We start from the raw sequence: 22,219 nt of genomic DNA on the forward strand, positions 1-22,219 counted from the left end.
TTCTGAGTTCGAGGCCAGCCTGGTCTACAGTGTGAATCCCAGGACAGCCAGTGCTACACAGAGAAACCCTGTCTTGAAAAAAAAAAATTCTTCCAACACCTCATTGGGCACTCTCTTTCTCTTTGTCTATGTAAGTAACAAGGAGAAAAGAAAAGGAAAAAAAAAAAAAAACCAGACAGATATTTAATAGGCCCTAAGAAGACAAGTAATCAAGACCTGAACAAAATAAGTTAATATTTATCAAAATATTTTACAGCACCAATCTACATAACTTTAAATACCTTTAGAAACTCAACATGTAGGGTCTTATAATACTCCCTTTTGAAGTTTTCTCAGGCAGACAAAGTGCCTGGGTGGTGGTCAGGGCCTGGCACAATGCCTGGCTCTTGGCTGCTCAGCTGCCCTCCACTGGCTGACCCAGGAACCAGGCGGTTTCTCTAATTTCCCTTATTTTCCATACACAGTGCTAGGGGTGGAATCTGAGGTCCTGCGTAGGCTAGGCAAGTGCCCTACCACTAGGCTACACGCCAGTCCAGTTCCACTAACTCTTGCCATTCCCAAGAGCCTTCCAGAGCAGAGGGGAAGCCAGAGCCATCAGTTTACCCAGCCTGTTCCCACCAGACTTGGGTCAAAGGCCAGACAGGAAAGAAAGCTAGGCTTTAAAAACAGCATCAACATTAGGCTAAGACACTAGCCTTCCCCACCCCAATATGGTAGGGGGGCAGGGGTGGGGTGGGGTGGAAAGGGTGCCCTGCTGGCTCTGAGAATCCACCAGCACTCTCAAGCAGTTTCTATCTACACAGAGTAAAAGAAGAGGTGTAGGCCCTAGGGCCTCACCCAGAGGGATAAGGAGCATGGGGGAGGGGATAGAAGGCATCCTCGGGGAATAAGGTCCAGGCCAGGGTGGAAATCTCACCAGCAGCAGGTAAAGGCACCGAAGCTACAAGAGGAATAGCGATAGGACCCCAAGCTGTCTCCTGTGCAGGCCACACCTCTTGAACCACAAGCTGATATGGCACTCAGTTATTAGTTGGCTATCTTCCAAGGTAACATTAAGCCCCAAGTTAATCCAGTGGAGTGATTCACAGCAGGCAACAGGGGGTAGGACTCCACAGCACTCCTTAGATGTAAGAGGCCACACAGATTGCATCAGTGGCCAGAAAAGCGTCACCACCCCACATTGAGTGCCACCTGTCTGAGGAACTTTAGAAGACCCGTGAGAGTGACATAACCCAGTGACTCACGACAGGGAGGATGAGGTGCCAAGAGCAGCAGAAGCCGATCCAGGCCCGCTAGAAGACTAGAGAATGTCACCCTAGTCCAAGTGAGCAGAGCTGGCCAGCCCATCTTGATACTATTGATGATTCCAGGGATCTCCCATCTTTCTGTGCTCGAGATGAACGGCTCACACCGGAATGGCTCACACCGTGCTGGGTCCTGCACAGAAGCCTCCATGCAGACCCGGGGCCCTATCCTACTACCGGAGCCTGAAAGCAGTAAGATGCGGGCGGGCCTGTTCTCCTCTTTAGGTATTCTGTAGTTGATTGGCTGTTGGGTAGCACTGCTGGGGGACATGCTTCCTCACCGGGATAGTCTTGCATCTTGTGGTCAGGAGGCTGTCCTGGGCTGACAGGGAGATGCTCGCTAGCCCTCTGGAGTGTACACATGAGCAATACCAGGGTGGTCCCAGGGAGGGAGGCCTGCTTCCCAAGTAAGAGGAGAAGGGGGCCTCCCTTCTGCTGGGGCTGCAGCAGCAAAGCTTCCAGCTGGCAGGGGGAAGGGCTGCTTTCTTTGTTCAGAGGGAGATGAGGAAACCAAGGAACTGTCCAGAAGTGACCAGGATCTCATGAGCTGGCTGCAAGGCTGAGGCTGCAAACCAGCTTTGGTGACATTTAGGGGTGTGAGCTGATCCCGAGGCATGAGTGGAGAGATTGTGAGGGTCCTGGGCCTCTACGGGCACCCGTCAACCGCTGTCACCCTGGTGGGTGGGGCTGCACGTCATTTGCACTGGTCCAAGTTGCTGTCAGGAGTCTTTGCCTGGTCAGCAGCCAGGGATGCTTCCTCACTGTGCCAGATCCCATAACCGAAGTAGATGGCAAAGCCTACAGAGAAAGGGAACAGAAGGATGAACAGAGCAGGCAGAGCTGCCAGACCCACAGGGGGTGGCCCAGGTAGATTTCAATACCCAGAGTGGCGACACAAGCCCCCGGAGGAGATTAGCCAAAGTCACGGTCCTGCTTCTTCTGTGGAAAAGCTATGTACATCCTGGGTGGTTGCACAGGGGCCTCCCTGAGCAGCAGGCTAGGTGGAGGGTCACAGAAGATGTTGAGCTGTTGTCCACCACTAGGTGGCACCAGAGTACCAGAGAGACACTGTTCCTTCCCAGGTTGGGACTTCCAGCAGGTACTGCCTAGACTGGCTTAGTAGCTCTGTCCTTTCTAAGTAACCCATTAGACTGAAGGAGATAGTCAATAACCATGCACAGTATTGACCCAGCATCCAGGGTTCTCTACATCTGCAGTGATGCTTCAAATGACCGACCCACAAGGGACGGTGAGCACATGGCTCAGGGTCGCCTGTGCCACCTACACAGGAATGCAGTCCCGAGGGCTCAGCTGCCCAAGGCAGTGGGTGTTCAGGAGAAGACCCCATACTTCTACCACCAAGAAATGGGTCACAGTGAGCTGTGGGCACGTCTCTATATTTTAAAGCCAAATGAGGACCGGTCCCTGGAATGTACAAAGAAATAATGCAAGGTGCTTCTCGTGAGGTTCCAGGGTCCTAGGGCCCTGGGCCATCAGTCACGGAATGAGAAGGACTGAAACCAGCTTCTACAGCTCTAAGGTCAGATACCTGGGGTGGGGGGGTTGGGAGCAAAGTGGCATGCCGGCGGTAGGGAGAGACACAACACCAGCCCTAGTGAGGGCTGGCCAGCACCCAAGCAGACAACCCTGGACTAAGCTGTACCCAATCCCCAAGATGCCTCAAGCCCTGATTGTCTTGTATCAGGAACAAGAGAGCTGCCCTTCCACCAAGAGCTTCCCAACACTGCCCACATGCTCACAATCCTACTGGCAGAGGTACTTCGAAAGAGCCTGGAGCCCACGCAGCCCAGGTACTGGCCACGTAGGTGCAACCTAGACTTCCTATCCAGAGTAACTGGTGCTTTATTAATAACTATCTCTCTTACTTCATGGTTTTTTAACTTCAAGATAAGCCTGGAGAGATAACTATCTTGGGCAACAGCCTATGATACGTATCTAAAGGGGAAGGAGGTTCCACAACACATTAGGAGTTTTAAAGTCAGCCACTGACTACTTGTGTTTCTATCTAAGGTGAAAGGAGGGAGGTTCTGCAACATTAACTAGCTGGTCAGGAAGCAGGAGGGAAAAATATTCGGTCTTACAGAGAGACGCTAGGATACGGAATGTGGGCATTTCAGCAGAACACACACCATCACATACCTATCAGCATCCACACTGCAAACCGGACCCACGTGCCCTGGTCCAGCTGCATCATGAGATAGATGTTCACAAAGATGCTCAAGACAGGAAGTACGGGGACAAAGGGTACCTGCAGAGACACAAAGTGGCATCAGATCTGAGGAGGTGGCAAACTCAACAGCCCACTCCACACAGAATTGCCCAAGACTCAAAGAGAGACTCAAAGAGGGATGTGCATTTTATCCCTAAGGTTAAACTATGCTGCTGCTGCTGTTTTTGTTGTTGTTGTTATTATTATTATTATTATTATTATTATTATTACTATTACTATTATATTAAAACAGCAGATGCCTTGGTAACCTCCAAGGCCAAACAATGTGAGGCAATTCATCAGGATATTTAACAAGAGGCCCTTAGAGACAAGGTATACCCTACTAACTGAGGACTGGGGAGACATAGGGGCTCCTCTTTCTAGAGACAGGCCCGGGATTAACAAGACATTTTGTGCCCTAAGGGTCCCTGAGGCGAGCTGGCAAGACTCTCCCACCCCCAAAACTCCCAGGTAGGGCTGAGCCACAAAGGTTCAGCTTCCTGGCAGGAAAACCACGCTTGTGACCCATTGGTATTTTTCCTACAGGTCTACCGAGCTGCTCACCTTAAATGAGAGCTTGGTCTTGCTCTCAGGCTGTCTCCAGATGATGCCTGTCACCAGCATGCAGAGGAGGACTGACCCTGTCATTACAAAGACTGCCCACAGCGTCCCTTCGGCCAGGGCCTCTCTTCCAAGCACAGCCACAATGCACACAGTGATGATAAGAGCAGCTGTGAGAGAGGAAAAGAATTAGAATTGGGGAACTTCTCCATATATACACATATATACAGACACACACACATTTTATATACATATATATATATACATATACATGTATATATGTATTTGAAGATATATAGATATACAGATATATACATACACGCATAATATATATTTGAAGATATATGTATATATACATATATATACACACACACATAATATATATAATTGAAGATATATATGTTTGATGATATATATGTGTGTATATATATATACATATATACAAATACACATATAATATATGAGTATACATATATATTTGAATATATATATATATACATTCAAATCCTCCAAAAGGAGACTGCATCTGTGCCATGAATTCCATATGAGTGAAGAGTTGAGGTCATAGCTGGGTACCAAACCAGATACTCATCTTTCTCACCAACTCCCCATCCCTACCCTATTCTCATCCCCGTGGAGCAGAAGCCACACAGCACCACAGAGGCAGACTCCAAACCCCTTCCCCAGGAAAACGGGAACTCTTACCTAGGAGGCCAGCTGAAATGTTCACAATTAGCCCTGAGAATTTGGATGGCTCCACGTTCTTGGGTGAGAGGATGGTTTTCAGAGAAAACTTCTCAGCTACCGGTAAAAAGCCTGTTTGTGACTCACTGGCACTGACCAGCTCGTTCTGGTCTATTTGATCTAGCTCGGTAGTTCTGGCCATCTGGTATACCAGATTAGGTTGTTCTGGCTGGTACCTGTAAAGACATGCCCATGGCATAAGTGCTGTTATCGGCTCTGGTTAAGAAAGGACACGCATGTCAGTCTGAGTTCTCAGTGAGCATTCAAAGGTAAGGTGCCTGGGATTCAGGACATAAACCATAGGATGGTGAAGTCTCTAGCAATACAAGAACAAAGGACAGGTCAAGTCCTTCCTACTTTGGGCTAATCCTCAACCTTGCTGTCCTCACTTTGGCTAGAATGATAGGGGAACCCCCGAGAAGTGAGCCAGAGAGGTTCTCTAGATTGGGAAGTAGCAGTGGCCCTTGGGTGTGACAATGTTAGGATGCACCTCACCAAACCACTGTTGCCAAGAACTCAAATAAGGACAAAGCTTATCAGTGGCACTAAGGTTCCACTTGAAGGAAGCTGAAGAACCACTGACTACAAGCTGGAGGATGGGTAAGCTTCTGTCTGCATGCCCTAATTGGATAAAGCTATTCCAAAACTCTAAGTGCCTTGGAGTGAGTAACAAGAGAGTCAGGTGAAGAATTGAGCCTGCGGAATGACCCAGGCTACCTGCAGATGAAGCGTGCATTTACATGAGGGCAGTTCCTTGCCTTCCCAACCAGCCTGTCCTCATCAACTTTTAAAAGCAGAGTACCTTTTGAATTGTTTTGAAGACAATCAAGTCCAAGCACAAGAAACCCGTGAATCAAGTATAGCAAGCTAGTTAACTGTTCTCCCCACAGACTCACTGATGCATTGTAATTTGGCCCTGTAAGAAAGTAGGTGGGGGCTGGAGAGATGGCTCAGTGGTTAAGAGCACTGACTGCTCTTCCAGAAATCCTGAGTTCAATTCCCAGCAACCACATGGTGCCTCATGACCATCTGTAATGGGATCCGATGCCCTCTTCTGGTGTGTCTGAAGACAGCTACAGTGTACTTATATACATAAAATAAGTAAATAAAACAAACAAACAAACAAAAAGAAAGTAGGTGGGTGTCAAAGAACACGTTAGGGTTAAGCCTCTAGAATTGAATAGAGGTCCATGAACTAGTTGAGGCTGAATATGCAGTCACTAACAGGGATCTGCACAGGTTTTATGGAAATGAAAAATGAAGCTATTTGCCTTTTAAGGACAAATGCCTGAAGGAGGAAAGGAGTCTATGGTTGTGTGACAGTCACTGTGAATGCATGTTCTCATGATGAATATCACCTCAGGCCATCCCTAGAGCAGAGGCCTGTTCTTCCATGTCCAGGCAAAGATGGAGCCCAGGCATGTGCTTTGGGAAGGCTCTGCATGGGTGAGACACTATAGCACCAAGCTTCAGTGGCCTTAAAGCCACTTTAGTGCTATTGTCCTCAAAAAGAAAAACTATTAGAATCCAGTGTCCCTGAGAGCTATGATGACCCACTCTGAAGCTATGGTAGAAACAGTCTACAGAAGCATTGGACTGACCTGGCTTCATAGGCCTAAGGTTCTTCTCATGCAGTCTTGGGAATCATCTACCCCAACAATTGGGCCAGCTGAAGTCATTGCCCTAAGCCTTCTAAGGTTCTGATCCCAGACTCAGATCAATGCTGATGCTGAGGATATTTAGCCAGAAAAATGGAGAATATGATAGGGGGAAGTGGTGGAGGGGATGAAGGGTAAGGGAGCTAGCTAGTGGGGTGGAGGTGCTGGGTGTACCACTGACCACACCCACCTTCTACTCAGCATCCTCCAATTCAGCTAGTACAGCCTGAACATTATGAACCACAAACCCCCTCGTCAGCACTGTTAAAACAGCCACAAACATCCGTTTACCACTTGTCATTGAACTCAGGGAAGCCATACATACCGTAAGACCAAAACACAGGCAGCCACCAAAGAGTAAGCCAGGAGAGTGCCAATGGACATGAGGTCCACCAGGTCCTTCAGTTCAAAGAGGAAGGCCATCACAGCTGGGGAGAAGATAGACATCGGGGCTGTGAGTGGCCCTCTGGCCATCCTATGGTCAGGACTGCCACTCACCTGTAATCCGGGTACTCCCAGGCCCACCCTTACTCAGCCTGTCCATGAGACATTGCTCAATTGAAGACAGGCTCAAGGTTGAAAGAGAGTTCTCAAGAAATAACACTAAAATTTGCATAGAATGCCTCTGTGTGTGTGTGTGTGTGGTATGTGTGTATGTGTGTGTAATAATCTAAGACAACACTACAGATGACTACTGTTAAGTTAGCAAGTTCAGCTAAGGTTATACAGCTAGTGGATGGAAGAGCTGGGACCAGGTTCTTGTAACTCTGACCCCACTGTGACTTCTGCCACGTGGTGGTAGTGCATAGACAGCCACATCCAAGCATCCATCTGTTCACCCATTTTATCTCCTTCTGTCTATATCTATCCAATTTCATCTGTCTGTGTTCCATCCATTCACCTCCCCTCCATCTGTCCATCTGCTCACACGTCTTCATCTCTACGTCATCCTCCATCCAATCTTCCACCCACCCTTCATTCTTCTTCCACCCATCCTTTCCTCCTCCATCCACCATTCACCAATCCTCCACCCACCCATTCCTCCTCCATCCCCCTTCATTTATCCAGCCAGGCAGCACTGATGGAGAGTGTGCCAGTCACCAAGTTCTAGGTACCCAGCCTTGAAGCAGTTAGGCCACAGCGTCTGGACTCCTAGAGTATCATCTAATGACCCATCTATCTAGAGATAACAGTGATGGGGAGACCAGTTGCTCTGGGAAGACACAGGGGTTCCTACTCTAGACAGGTAAGTAGGGAAAGGCTGTTTCTCACATATGAAAAGTTCAAAGTTATTCCTAAAAGATGACATCCCTATTACCACACCAACCTTCCCATCCAGCCACATGTGCTTGGGAGGTCTGGGTCAGTGGTACAGCACTGGCCTACTACTATATGCAAAGTCTAGGTTTGATCCCAGTAGTAAGATAAGCATGTGTTTGTTTAAAAATTCCCTGCGCTGTCTATGTATATCAGTGTAATACCAATTTTCTCACTTAAAAAATAATTTGGCAAGATCTAGTCTGGGATATTTTCAAATCACATGCAAATCGATACAAATTAAAGTGTGATCACGAGACTGTCCACAAACATCTTTGCATCCCCACCAGATCAATACAAGCCAAATGGATTTAAATTGATGATAAATAATATGGTTAGAGAACAGCAAAGGACTTCTGGATAATTGGAACACCTTCCAACTGCACATGCCAGACTGGCCTCTATCCCTGCTTGAAGAAAAACCCAGACAAACTGCTTCCATGGAAATCATCTTAGAATACCAACTATTAATCCTACCAAAGGGAGTAAATAAACCAAATACTTGGTTTGGCAAGTGGCATGCACTTTATAGACACCTGAAAGATTATGATTTTGACCTCCTTTTGTGAGCACAGAAAGGAAACTAAATCAAATTATGTGGAAACACTGAAAAAATTCCTCAGTGGCTTAATTCTCCTGATCATATTGTAACCTCACTGCTATAATCACTAATTACAGGCAAAGATTATATAATTTGAAATTTGTTTTCTTTTCTTTAATAGTCACAAAACCAAAACACTTTAATAAACCAAAAATACTAATACAACTAGTAAATAATTTGTTCATTTAAGATAGCCCATTCTTACTACTGGCCAGTCAAGCTTTTGTATGGTACCGTGGGTCCCGATGGATCAAACAAGACCCCTGGTGCTAGTCGGATACTGCCTCTGGCAGGAGCACTAATGGATCAAGAGCAGCTCGGCCTCCCTAGATGTGACCCTGGGACTCTACTTCTCCAGCTAGACAGTGGGCTCTAACCTCAGTCATGAAGGGAAGAAATAACAGATTACAAAACAAATGGCAGTGTGCACCCCAGCTTCCTCCGGGTCTCCGGTACTGTTATATGGTCCTTTAACTTTTTTTTTTTAAGATTTATTTATTGTGTGTGAGTACACTGTAGCTATTTTCAGACACACCAGAAGAGGGCATCAGATCTCATTACAGATGGTTGTGAGCCACCATGTGGTTGCTGGGAATTGAACTCAGGACTCTGGAAGAGGAGTCAGTGCTCTTAACCGCTGGGCCATCTCTCCAGCTCCCTATATGGTCCTTTAGTTTACCAAGTTCATCTAGCACAGCTGTCCTCTTGGGGATGAACATGATCGCATAAGGAAACTTCCTCTGCTCTGGGTCTACCACTGCTTGAGGGCAAACAAGAACACCTACATATGCTCCCAGGAAAGAAATGGTACATGGGTTTTGTTTTTTGTTTTTTGTTTTTCCCAAATGACTGGGGGACATTCATTTTTTCTGGGGGAATCTATGAGCTAAGACACATGGACACTGGACTTGCGGATGATTATCTGAAAGTCCCCTTGACTTGGATTACACAAGAGGTCAGCCTACCAAATTCTACACCAGGAGACCTTCAATGGGCAGGAAAGGTGGGTGATTCTGAAGGGATAAGTGTGTGTGTGTGTGTGTGTGTGTGTGTGTAAGCGAGCATGCGTGTGCACATGTGTCCTGCCCATAGAGATGACACTAAGAGTTAAACTCTAAGAATAATTCCATCTTATTGTCTGTAAATCTGGTTTCTTTGTATTTTATCAAAGTACAGGCATCTAGAACTGGAGAGATGGCTCAGCAGTTAAGAGCATTGGCTGCTCTTGTGGGGGACCTGAGCTCACTTACTAATAGCCATGTGTTGGCTCACAACCATCTGTAACTCTAGTTTTGGGAAGCCTGGCCCCCTCTTCTGGCCTCCATAGGTACCAGGCACATACTTAGTGCACACACATACATGCAGGGCCAAACACCCATACACATAAAATAAATCTTTTTTAAAAAAAGTTAATGCAGTTATCTCTTAATGAGCCTAGTTCTGAATGTGAAAAGCAGCCATCTGATAAAGCTCTAACGGACGAGTTGCAGCTTTTCACAGTTCATAGTTCACAGAGTAAAATTCAAGATGCGCTCCCCTCGGAATGCTGATTTAACTGTTCAAGTAACAGCGAGGGAAATGAGAGAACTTACCAGCAATGGCACCTGAGGTCACAGTAGCGATTACTGGTGTTTTGGTCCTATCATTGATTTTGGCCAAAAACTTAAACAGTAGTCCATCTTCAGCCATGGCATAGATAACTCGGGGCATGGGAAACATGGAGCCTAGGAGACTGGGTGAGAGAAAGGCAAAACAGACAAAAGCAAGGTCATTGGCAAACAAGGCCTCAGACGACCCATGCATGGCCGCCACCAAGGAAGGATATCTGCTCTCACCAAGATCAACTCCCCTCCGTACTGCTTGGCACCCAGGCTTACAAGGCTCAGCACTTCACAAAGTTAACATTACAGGGGTAAGACCAATGATAAGAACAGGAACCCCTGACAGAGAAGAGATGCATTCCAGGAGCAGCCTCCATAAGGGAGATTTCACATTTGTGTCTGCAAATATTCCTAGCTGGGGCTGACCATTAGCAAACCATTCCTGTTTACACAAGCTGGTGGAGAAGCAAAGTGTGTGTGTGTGTGTGTGTGTGTGTGTGTGTGTGTTTGTGTGTGTGTGTGTGTGTATTATGTGTGGGGTATGTGTCTCATTAAAAGGCACCCACTCTTTATGCAAAGAAGGTCCTGTCTTACAGCCACACTAAAGGCCAAAATACAGTGGTCAAAGAGGGGGCCTGGTTCAGAGGCCAAAGTCAGGAGCAGAAAACCATTTCCTTGCCAAGCATCATGTGTAGATATTGGCTCCAGTTCTTCACAGAATGTGGTGGTTTCCCCTTACCTACATTCACATTCTGTAGTTCATAACCCATGTCAACCTGCAGTATGAAAATATTAGATAGGAAATTCCAGAAATAAGCAATTGATCATTCTACTTTTTAAAATGGTCAGTACGTGGGCTGGAGAGATGGCTCAGTGGTTAAGAGCACTGGCTGCTCTTCCAGAGGTCCTGAGTTCAATTCCCAGCAACCACATGGTGGCTCACAACTATCTGTAATGGGATCTGATGCCCTCTTCTGGCATGCAGGTGTACACGCAGATAGAGCACTCATAAATATAAAATAAAGAAATCTTTAAAATGTCAGTACATAATAGTACCTCCATTGTGCCCTTAGCTATTGGTGTCAACCTTACTGTGCCGAATGTTATATATTAAACTTTATCGTGTGTGTGTGTGTGTGTGTGTGTGTGTGTGTGTGTGTATGTAAAAGGGAATACTGTGTATAGAGGGGCTTGGAATGATCTGTTGCTTCAGGCATCCAGTGGAGGTCTCACAGTATAGCTCCCCATGGATAAAAGGGAACACCTTTTATAATACAACACAGTTGTATAACATTCTACTGGGCTAAAACACAATGAGACACACCACTGGCGTAGGGTGCTGGGATTGGGGATAGGAGAGCTTGGGAAGCTGATCTCACCTGGTGGAAAGTGCGCAGAGAGAACCAATGGCCACTGCATACTTAGCCTCTTCCCAGCCCCTATGCTTGAAGGCACCAGGCAGCGGGCTGTCAACGTCCAGGCAGAAGTAAGGCATCATGAGCGTGAGAGCGGCAGACACCCCAAAGTACGCTATGAAGCATATGAGGAGGGACGCCACGATGCCCACAGGAATGGCCTTCTGGGGGTTCTTGACTTCTTCCCCTAGAAGCAACAGGGTGTCAGCCAATGAGAGAAAGAGGAGCAACATCACATCCTCTGTAGGATCACATCACACTAAAGCGCACGCCCCACAGGGTTCAGCCCACAGGAACCAGGGTCAACTGCCCTCCCGTGACAGAGCAGGGCCTCGGTAACACCCACCACCGGACCACAGCCCAAGAGGGTGTTCCCAACCTTCCGTTTAGCTAAGGGAGCGGCTTGTTTCCTTTGGCTGAGAAAGGCTGAGAGGGTTAAGGGAGCCTGACCTATCCAACCTGCCCGGCTGTTGTTATTACAAAGGCCTGCACGTGCAGATATGAAATCAGGCTACAGTCACACTGTCATTGTCCCAGTCTAGCAACAGAGCCCTCGTTATGTTAATGATGTAATTTCCTGCCAGGCACTGCTCCTAGGAGATATGGGGAGGTGAGAAGTGATCAGCAGGAAGTGACAAATCTCTGCAGTTACTCCCACGGAACCAGAGCAGCAAGGGGCATGTGCCAAGAGGAAAAGGCATTAATGGAGGTGGTTGCAAGGGAGCAGGGTCCCACGGGTGGGAGAGTCCACGAACCTGTGGTGGCAATGCAGTCAAAGCCCACGAAGGCATAAAAGCAGGTGGCTGCCCCTGACAGGACACCAGAGAATCCAAAGGGCATGAACCCTCCCTCGCCATGTTTCACGTTTGTGTCACTAGGAGAAACAAAAACAAAACAGCAAAGATTAGAACACCTGCTGCACAGTTCCATTTTTGGAGACAGCACTGCTCTGAAGAGAAGGACAGCACTTGAGTCTCTCTGGCCAATGTCCCCAGTCTTCCAGTGAGGACGCTCAGTGGGTGGCAGGCCTCTGCTCCAGGGCCCAGAGCCCAAAGGCACACACGATTAGCCTTTGCAGAGCATTTTCGTTTTTGGGAGGGGCGTGGGGGATTTTGAGACAGGGTTTCTCTGTGTAGCCTTGGCTGTCCTGGAACTCACTCTGTAGATCAGGCTGGCCTCAAACTCAGAAATCCACCTGCCTCTGCCTCCCAAGTGCTGGGATTAAAGGCATGTGGCACCACCATTGCCCAGCCCAGAAGCATCTTCTATGTAGAGAATTGTATGGAGAGGAAGGAGTCCAAGAGGACACAGGACATAGGTGGGAAGGGTCTATTCCCACCCTCTCCCCAGGCGATGTATGTACCAGGAGCTTAAGTCTAAAAAACAGGTACTTCTAAACAGGTTAAGGTATTACAGAAGCCAACTGTTTCAGGTCAACCACTATATCCCTTAACACCTGTATATAGGAGGGGGATATGGCTACAGGCAAAAGTGTGGGTGTCATCACTGAAGGTTTGCTTTGAAGAAGCATCAGTCTGGAGCCCCTGCAGAGTGACAGTCTGGGCTTACAAAGACGAGCAAAGTCCAGTTATTAAATGAGGGTGGAGAAGACTAGAGCCGCAGAAGACAGCAAAAGGCTCGTCATATGGATGGTAAAGATAAATGACCAGAAACAGAAGAGCTTTGGATGGCTTGCTGAAGAGGGATGCTCTGACTCCAACAAGGGGCTCACTCAGCCTTCTCCAACAGATGGAATGGGTGTAAACCCAAGAGCAAGGATAAACCAGTCCACGGAGACCCTGCCCCACTTCTCCTCAGACCCCACCCTACCCAACAGGTGCCATCAGGCCTCCAGGTTCCTGCCTTAAGTTCCTGCCCTGATTTCCATCAATGATGAACTGTGACCTGGAAGTATAAACCAAACTAATCCTTTCCTCCCTGGATTGCTTTAGTCAGTATTTTGCCACAGACACAGAGAAGTAGTCAGGACAACATCCCCCAGCATGATCATCAGAGGTCCTCAGAGTGGTTAGGGAGGGAAGTGTGGGCGTGTCACCGAGGGACAAGCAACATCATACACATGTACACAGGGATATTGGGAGAAATAGAAATCTATAGCTGGAAAAAGGAAAGTGAATAAATAAAACAAGGCCATTTATAGACTTGAATAAAACAAAAAGGCTCCAGGCTGGCAGAACTTTGCTCCTAATGTGGCAGATTCCCCTGTGGCCCAGCAGAAGTGCCTCTGGTCTTCAGAAGGACTTAAAGGCCCCACTTGGGCAGCAAATATCAGCTAGTCTAGGAGACCAGTGCTGTATAAACCATCCCTTATAATGGCTACTGCAGGGATGACTAGAGAATTACTGTTGCTGGCCCAGGCAATCTGCAATAACAAAATTAAATCTCAGCTGATCACCAGGAAACAAGAGCAGCCTCTGTGTTTCACTCCTGCCTGTAAATAGCAACCAATGAAATGTGCGCTCTAGAGTTTCCAAAGCCTACTGTGGAACTTCAAAACGTACTTGAAGTTGGCTCCACTCCAGCTTAAATTCATGGGGACTAATACATTTGGCATAAACACAACTACTCCAGAACGTTTGAGAATGAGCCCAGCCTGTAAAAGTCCTTATTTCTCTATAGTGGAATTCAGGAAAGGAAATGATACTTTTATTTGAACTGATCATTGTAGGATAGTAGTATTAGTGAAGTTTTACGTTATCTAATTCAACATTTTCCAATTTCCACTGTAGTGATAGGTCAGGCTTGGCATCTGGTCTGTCGCCAGTGACAAATGTGGTTTGGATAACTGCACTGCCCAGATCCCTAGCATAGGACTTCCCTTGTAGGTACATATGGCTACTCACTGGACTCTGGTAAAAGGAAAGAAAATGGAGGTAGAGGGTGTGGTCAAGTCAGGGTGGGTATGTGGAAGAGGTGTTCCAGGCCAGTCTTCGGTCATCCTGGCCATACCCTATACCTTATTCTATTCCCCCCTCTGGAAAAACTGGGGTGTGCTACCACACCCAGTCCAACACTAGCCAGACAAGAGGCCAACAAAAGTTTTCACCAGGCAGGTCAGAACAAAAGGAAGACACCTGGGATTCCAAAGTGGCCAGCGGCCACCATAAAAAAGCCATGGTGTCTTCCAAAGGTCCCTTTCTCACAGGGATTCAAGCATTAGCCTTATTGAGGATAGATTCACAGACAATGTGCATCGTGTGTCCTGGGACATCAAGATTCATCTGAAAATCTGACCAAGAAGATTAAGATGACATCGCAATGATTTACCTTTGTTTCCTAAATAATTAGAATGCATTGAAGACACTGCAGGAGAATGTATTGGTGCACACCTTTAGACCCACACCTGGGAGGCAAAGGCAGGTGGATGTCTATGAGTGAGAGGACAGCCAGGTCTACATAGTAAGTAAATACATTAACCAAGTAGTTTTAAAAAGAAAAACTCTCGAGGGAAAAAGCAAAACAAGGCACCTTTACAAAATAAATTAAAAGCATGTAATGTTTAAAGCTATTTGTTATCCTCTGAACTGTATCCAATACCTACCTGTGAGCTAAAAGAGCAAATACGGAGAACTGTCACACGCCAATGGGACACACGAAATAAACTCACTTGTTGCCACAGAAGAAATCTTTCTCCGTGAGCTGCCAGTATTTAATGGAGCCTTTCACGAATCCCGACACCATGATGAAGCACAAGACCAGGACATTGATACAGGTGAAGATCTTGTTGACCATGGCTGATTCTTTCACGCCAAGAGTTAACAGTCCTAAGAAAAGGCACAAACAGAAAAGCATGTAGCAGTGTCAGCCATTTACCAGTTTAGTTCATACAGGGACGGGGGCAAAAAGGTGAAAGGGAGAGAGAAACCAATGGGAGTAGGAACCCCAAAGTTCTCTGTGAGCCTCAGGAAACATGGCTGAACTGACTGTGGCTCTAGAGCAAAGATCAAGGCCGCCACAGACAGTGGGAGAGCTCATTCTGGATTCCTAGGAATCAGAGGTGCCATCATGGTGCACTGAAGGCTGGCAAAAGTCTGGACTATGGCAGTCAGTTTTCCACAAAGAGCCCTTGATCCACACACTAAGCAGGGGAAAGATATTACAAAGAAGTTAAAAAGAGATGATTCTGAGGACATGACACGTGGCTCAGTTTCATGGGAGGCTGAGCGGTTTTAGGTGAGGGAATGATGCAGGTTTACTTGGAGATATTGGTCCTGTTGTTAGGAACAATTATTAGTGTTCTAGGAAATGCTAGCATACGCGGTACCTCCTCAAACTTAGTATGTATAAAAGAGTATCTAAGTTTGACCAATTCTAGCTTGTAAACTCCCATTTAAAAAACAAAACAAAACAAAAAACAGATCAAGTGACAAGGAATAGGAACACCAAAGGGCATCCTCCCAGGGTGGGACTCCCACACAGTTTAGAATTTAAGTGCGTGAGGGGAGAGGGAGTGGCATGGCGTTCATGTAGTAAAGGTTTATTCCACTAGGTGGTGCTATAGGGAGGCAGAGCGCTTTCAGGTGGTTACAGGTCACTGGGGCTTCTCTTGAAAGGAATCCTAGGCCAGAACTGGGCCCTTACTTTTCTTTCTCTTCCCAGCAATGAATGAACAGTTTGGCTCAGACCCATGTTCCCATCACAATATTCTGCCAGCCCACAGGCCCAAAGTAACAGGGCAGAAGGCATCAAATACTGTGAGCCTAAATAAACCTTTTTTCTTGATACCCTGTGAATCCAGGCATTTGTTACAGTGACAGAAAGTTAATGTGTGGCTAAATCATGAAGAACTTGAAAAGGGGCGCAGTGTCACCCAGGAACCAGTACACCTGGAGAATATGGCCTTCCTGTGGGCAACTTCTACATATCTATAAATAAAAACACTGCACATATCAGGTAAATTATGAGATACTGAATAATTAACCAGAGGGGAAGATTCCACTATGCTCCAAAAGTACTTTTTTCTTTAGTGTCCCTTCTGTTCACATTTATGAAAATAAACATCTAACCACAGTTGTATGAACTTATTTCCTGATACAGATTTCTGCAAGCGGGACCAAAAATACTGCCAAGTCAGGTCCCAGTGGGATGACTTCAATTACACAGAAATAGGGGTGTGCGACTTTGAAGGTTCATCCAAGACTTTCTGGCTTCTAATGTTTGATGAGAACTTCTAATGTTTGATGTTGAAGTTTTATGTCTGTCTGAGCATCAGAGACACAGATGAATGAATGCCGCTAATGAGAAGCTACCATTGGCTGTATCCTGCAGTAGCTGGGATTTTCAAATTCTGTTACTTATGTATTGAAAGGGTGTTTCTGTGGCTGTGAAGTGTAAGTAAAACCACCCTGGATGCCTGAGAAAGCCCAGGCATACAGTCCTCTTCTAGAGGGGGACTCATTAATTCACAACTTCCTGGCAGACAGACTTCTAGTTTCCTACCCGAATGGCCATCCACTGAGTCAAAAGGACAAAGGGCATTCAAGTGCTACAAAACCTCACTCCAAGAACACGAGACATTCTGATGTCATGGACTCTCTCTTTTAACCAAACATCACAGCTATTACACAAGCCAAGCCATTGGGACAGGAAGAAAATAAAATTGTCTATATATTTATAAAAGAAACCAAAGAGGAGGGGGGGGTACCAAAGGGGCCAGAAAACAAGAGGGGCTGGGGGTTTGCTTGGTAGTAAATGCACTGGCCAGGCATGGTAAGGCTCTGGGATATATCCCTAGTACCACCAATAAATGAACGAACAAATAGATAAATATAAGAAACAATGTAAGCTCCCAACAGGAGTTTTACCCATTGCCCCCAACACAGTGTTTCTGTCAAAATGGGGCTTTACCTGTTAAGATGATAATTATAATCACAGCAAATATGTCTGGGGTTTGGGCCAGCACCCCAGGAACATTCAGGGCCATGTGTTGACGTGAGAACTCCCCAATGGGTTTGCCTATCAGCTCGTCAAAGGTCGCACTCCAGGCTCTTGCCACGCTTGAAGTACCTGCCACAAAACACATGGTGACAATCAGAGAGCGGCAGCTAACAGACAGTCCCCCCTGGATGTTATACCAGCCATGCAGCATCGCTGTTAGCAGCAGCTGAAGCACAGGCTATACTGTGAACAGAAGGAGTAGCTGGGCAGTGTGTGGGGTGAAGCCAAAGGCTCCCGGGCTGCTAGAGTTTGGAAAGAAGTACATTGTATCCTCAGTTAAGATCTACAGTGTGTTCAGAGGTATGTATGTGTGTGTGTGTGTTACACTGGTATAGAAGAATAAATCTTGACCACAAATTGAAACTTAAGATTTTTCAACTCTGTGTTAGCAGCAATAGCAATCTGCATTCAGTAGAAACTGCACTTTGAATTTTTATCTTTTCAGGGTCTAGCCATATTTGATTCAATCCTCTTTGGTAATACTGGAGATCACCAACAACCAGTCAGCCCAGCCCATGACCATGGCGGAGACTCTGCTCTGCTCCTGGGCTAGGGCATTTGAGGTTGTGGTAGATCACCTGCACTTTGGACTGCACATATTTTAATTGCTTTTGTATTTTCAGGGAGAGGGGTTGGGGAGGGGAGCAGGTATAGATTTTCTAAGACAGGGTCTTGGCATACAGCCTGGCCTGGCTTCAAACTTGCCATCCTCCTGTCTTTGCTTTCCAAGGACTAAGATCACAGGGGTGCACCACCCCATTCATTTTGATATTTTGTCTTATGAGGTATTTATTAGTATGTAACTCTGAGAAGTTTTGGAAGCATCTGGATGTGCACTTAAAACACAGCATGCATGGATGAGCATGCATGTCCACAGACACACATGTATTGTGTGTTATCACAATAAAAACTTACAAATAAATAACTGCCCTTATGAACTGATACCTCCTGATGCCTTTGGTCAGATCTACGCATTTGAGTCACTCAAATGACAAGTCAGGAACCTGACTTCAGAACGCATTCCTGGGATGGGTAACTAACTGGCCAATCCAGGAAACACTGCTTGGGGAAGTCCCACTCTCCCACGAACCCTTGGCAATGGGGAAAATGGGATCCATTTTGAGATTTATAGATCTCAAAGGTGATCTATAAATGGACTGAGGGCCATCTCAGGGCCAAGCCCTGATCAGGTCAACCCTGATCAGCCAGCCAGATGCTCTGTACCTGAACCCAGAGGCCATGGTACACCCAGAGTGCAGGTCCACGGTGAAGGCCCCACCTCACCTCCTTGCACCAGTTCCAAGTCCCCCAGTTACATAGAACACAAGTCGGGGCTGTTCGCCAACCACTGACAGTACTAGCCGCCCTCGCCCTCCCTTTCTCCTTCCGTTCTGAAGACATTGGCTGCCTCTCCAGTGCTATTTGTCAGGAAATGACACTGGAGATCCAATATTTGCATCTGGCATTTTCCTTTCGTTTCAGACAGCCCCGTCCATGACTACGGTCTGAATTCTCCATAGAACATCAGAGGGATCCACACAAGGATTCAATTTCATTATTTGCTCTCATGCTAAGTGTTTTCCCAACAACTTAGACATTTCACCTCATTTTTCATCCAGCTATTAGAAATTCTGTCCAGGAAGGCCACGAGCCTAATGAAGAAAAATGGCCTGCCTGCCTGCCTGTCTGCCCTGTATGCTTCTAGAAGCCAGCTTGCCTGCAGGGATGTTCCAAACCCCACCCTACTGGATACCCCAGCCTTTCTTTCCAGCCCATCCTGTTCCCATTTCAGAATCACGGCTTTAAAAAAAAAAATGCATAAATGTAGACATATGTTTAAAACTGAAAAACTCTCCTCCCTCAGTATCAAAGGCTGAGTGTAGGCTTCCAGATCGATTTCATGCATCTTACACAGGCACACGGCACTCTGGGAAAGACTATTATTTTGTTGGTCTAACAAGCAGCCAGCAGTTCAAGCTCACTCTATTTTACGCCTAGGTAAACCCACTGGCAACGTAACAGCCCATTTACAAAAGCTACATCCCCACTGAGAAGCTTCGGAACGTGAGTCATCTGTGGTCACAAGTCTGCAGGCTGAACGGGAAGGAAAGATCGTTATGAATTTTACATTACAACCATTAGAACAAGCTCTGCTGACTCGAAGATGCCACGGCTGCTAAGAGAGAGAAGCTGCCTACCTTCTGGACCCCTGATCATCGGTCTCTGTCTCTGCCCGATAGCCTGAAGAGGTGGCTATGGCATCCTCCATGCAGGCACAAAGCTGACAGCACAGGGAGGTCCCTGAAGGTGGCTCGCAAGACCATGTCCATGTTTCCTTGTGGGAGTGGGCTTAGATTTCATGGGTGGTTGTGTTGAATGCTAGTGTTCAGTGAAGGATGTGAAGAAATGCTAGGTGGGATGGAGGACCAGAGTGAACAATGGTTTTAAAACAGGCAGGAATTTTGACCTAGACATTCTGTCCTGAAGTAGTTTCAGGAGGGAACAAAGTGCGGCTCTGACCTACAATTACACAAAGTAATTATTTAGGAAGACAACAGATATAATCCCAACGTGCAGCAAGGACATGCAGTAAGTTATCCTGTATTTATAAGCCTATGTATGCGGTGATAGTTGGTAACAATATTACCATGAAGAAGCCACCATGATATTTTTAGTTATAAAAAGATTAATAATCTATATACTCAGGGGTTGTGAGTATGACCCAGTGGAAGGACATATATGCAGAGCCCTGAGCTTGATCCCCCTGCATCTCTACCCAACCCTGTTAACAATGGGACATCCCTAACTATTCAGACAATATCACATACCTCCAATAAAAGGGCTAGCCCAAAATTCAGTAAATACTATTTCTGTTAGTTATCAAGTTGGGTGTTTCTCCTCCCTTTGTGCTTCTCTGTGTTTCCTGAAGTGTCATTTATTGTGATATGTTTACTATAATAATAGGTGTGTGATGGTTTGTATATGTTTAGCCCAGAGAGTGGCACTATTAGGAGGTGTGCATTGTTGGAGTAGGTGTGTCACTGTGTGTGTGGGCTTTGAGGCCCTTATCCTAGCTGCCTGGAAGTCAGTCTTCTGCTAGCAGCCTTCGGATGAAGATGTAGAACTCTCAGCTCCTCCTGCACCACGCCTGCCTGGATGCTGCTATGTCCCCACCTTGATAATGATGGACTGAACCTTTGAACTTGTAAGCTAGCCCCAATTAAATGTCCTTATAAGAGTTGCCTTAGGGGCTGGAGAGAGAGCTCAGTGACTGCTCTTCTGAAGGTCCTGAGTTCAAATCCACATGGTGGCTCACGACCATCTGTAATGAGATCTGATGTCCTCTTCTGAGGTGTCTGAGGACAGCTACAGTGTACTCACATATATTAAATAAATAAATAAATCTTTAAAAAAAAAAAAAGAGTTGCCTTAGCCATGGTGTCTGTTCACAGTAGTAAAACCCTAACCATGACAAGGTGGGAACATACTAACAAAAACGAAACTACTTTTTAAAATTAGAATTATCCTAACACACATGTATCCATTGAGTTAACAAGAATGGTCACAGTTGGCCCAGCTTGGTCTTTGTCACAGGTGACACGCTGGCTAACTTTTTCTCAATTTCACCCAAGTTGGAGTCATCCAGGGGGAGGGAACCTCAACCAAAGGATCGTCCCCACCAGAATGGCTGGTAGGCAAGTCTGCAGGGGCATTTTCTTGATTAATGGCTGATGTGGGAGGGCTGAGCTGACTATGGGTGCCAGCCTCCCCTGTGTTGGTAGTCCTGGGTTGCATAAGAAAGCAAGCTCAGTAGGCCATGAGAGAAAGCCAATAAGAAGTGGTCTGCCATGTTCTCTGTTTCAGTCCCTGCCTCCAGGTTCCCAGCCTGGCTTCCCTCCCTGGTGGACTGTAACCTGTAAGCTGAAATAAACTCTCTCCTCTCCAAGTTGCTTTTTAGTCTTGGTGTTTATCGTGGCAATAGAAAGCAAACTAGAACAGATGCAAAATGAGAAAAGTCACAACAGGGACTCCTAAAGGCACCTTAATCCCTGTTAAAAGTGAGAGGCAAGAGCAGTCAAGCTGGAGAGGGACCCGAAGACAGACTAAATCAGTCTTTGGAGAGAAGAGAGCAGAGTGTCCTTAACAAATGGGTCAGAGGACAAAGACTGCAAGTTGGAGAGGACCAGAGGACTTACCGATGATGTAGGAGAGAATCAGGTTCCAGCCAGTGATGAAGGCCCAGAGCTCCCCCACTGTCACATAGCTATAGAGGTAGGCTGAGCCCGTCTTGGGGACTCGGGCACCAAACTCGCCATAGCACAGGCCGGCCAGCACTGAGGCAAGAGCAGCGATCAGGAAGGAGATGACGATGGCAGGGCCAGCATTTTCACGGGCCACGGCACCGGCTAGGACGTAGACACCAGCGCCCAAGGTGCTGCCCACCCCAAGAGCTATCAGGTCATAGGTGTTGAGGCAGCGGGATAGTCGACTCTCCTCCCGGCTGCAATCCACCACCTTCCGGCGCAGCATCTGCTGGCCGAGGCTGAGCAAGTTTTTGCAGCCCATTGTGCCGAGAAAATCTGTCAGAAAAGAGAAAGAAGTGTTCCGTTCAGTCACTGTCACACGTTTCTCCTACAATCCTCACTTAGTCACAGTATTGAAACACAGGGATGAGGCCCTTTATAAAATCATCTACTGCTAAAATATTTTCAGATTAGTATTCCATAGCAACCATCAGATTCTGAGGTTCCCTAGTCTTGGGGCTCTCCAGGACATAAAGAAACACATAGTTGCCCTGCCAGGGTCTCTGGCTTCACATTAATTTAAGGT

General features: G+C 46.6%; 1 protein-coding gene across 4 annotated transcripts in view; it reads right to left on the minus strand.

Moving 5' to 3' along the window:
* Positions 1–219: 219 nt before the first annotated feature.
* Slc7a1 (solute carrier family 7 member 1) overlaps positions 220–22,219 on the minus strand; it is a 73,268-nt gene continuing 51,268 nt past the window's right edge. For 3 of the 4 annotated variants that reach the window (XM_031338780.1, XM_031338781.1, XM_031338778.1), the window contains exons 3-13: positions 21,586–21,969; positions 17,300–17,458; positions 15,060–15,216; positions 12,187–12,305; positions 11,396–11,618; positions 10,008–10,147; positions 6,823–6,925; positions 4,801–5,015; positions 4,099–4,265; positions 3,465–3,573; positions 1,374–2,102 (exon numbers count right to left, since the gene is read on the minus strand). In XM_031338780.1, the coding sequence (XP_031194640.1) occupies positions 1,999–2,102; positions 3,465–3,573; positions 4,099–4,265; positions 4,801–5,015; positions 6,823–6,925; positions 10,008–10,147; positions 11,396–11,618; positions 12,187–12,305; positions 15,060–15,216; positions 17,300–17,458; positions 21,586–21,955 (1,866 nt within the window). In that variant the 5' untranslated portion in view covers positions 21,956–21,969 and the 3' untranslated portion in view covers positions 1,374–1,998. Of the gene's footprint in view, positions 2,103–3,464; positions 3,574–4,098; positions 4,266–4,800; positions 5,016–6,822; positions 6,926–10,007; positions 10,148–11,395; positions 11,619–12,186; positions 12,306–15,059; positions 15,217–17,299; positions 17,459–21,585; positions 21,970–22,219 lie in introns of all 4 variants that reach the window. The other variant, XM_031338779.1, reaches the window with a different exon arrangement.

The sequence above is a fragment of the Mastomys coucha genome, unplaced genomic scaffold, assembly GCF_008632895.1.
Source record: "Mastomys coucha isolate ucsf_1 unplaced genomic scaffold, UCSF_Mcou_1 pScaffold22, whole genome shotgun sequence".
Classification (NCBI taxonomy): Eukaryota; Metazoa; Chordata; class Mammalia; order Rodentia; family Muridae; genus Mastomys; species Mastomys coucha.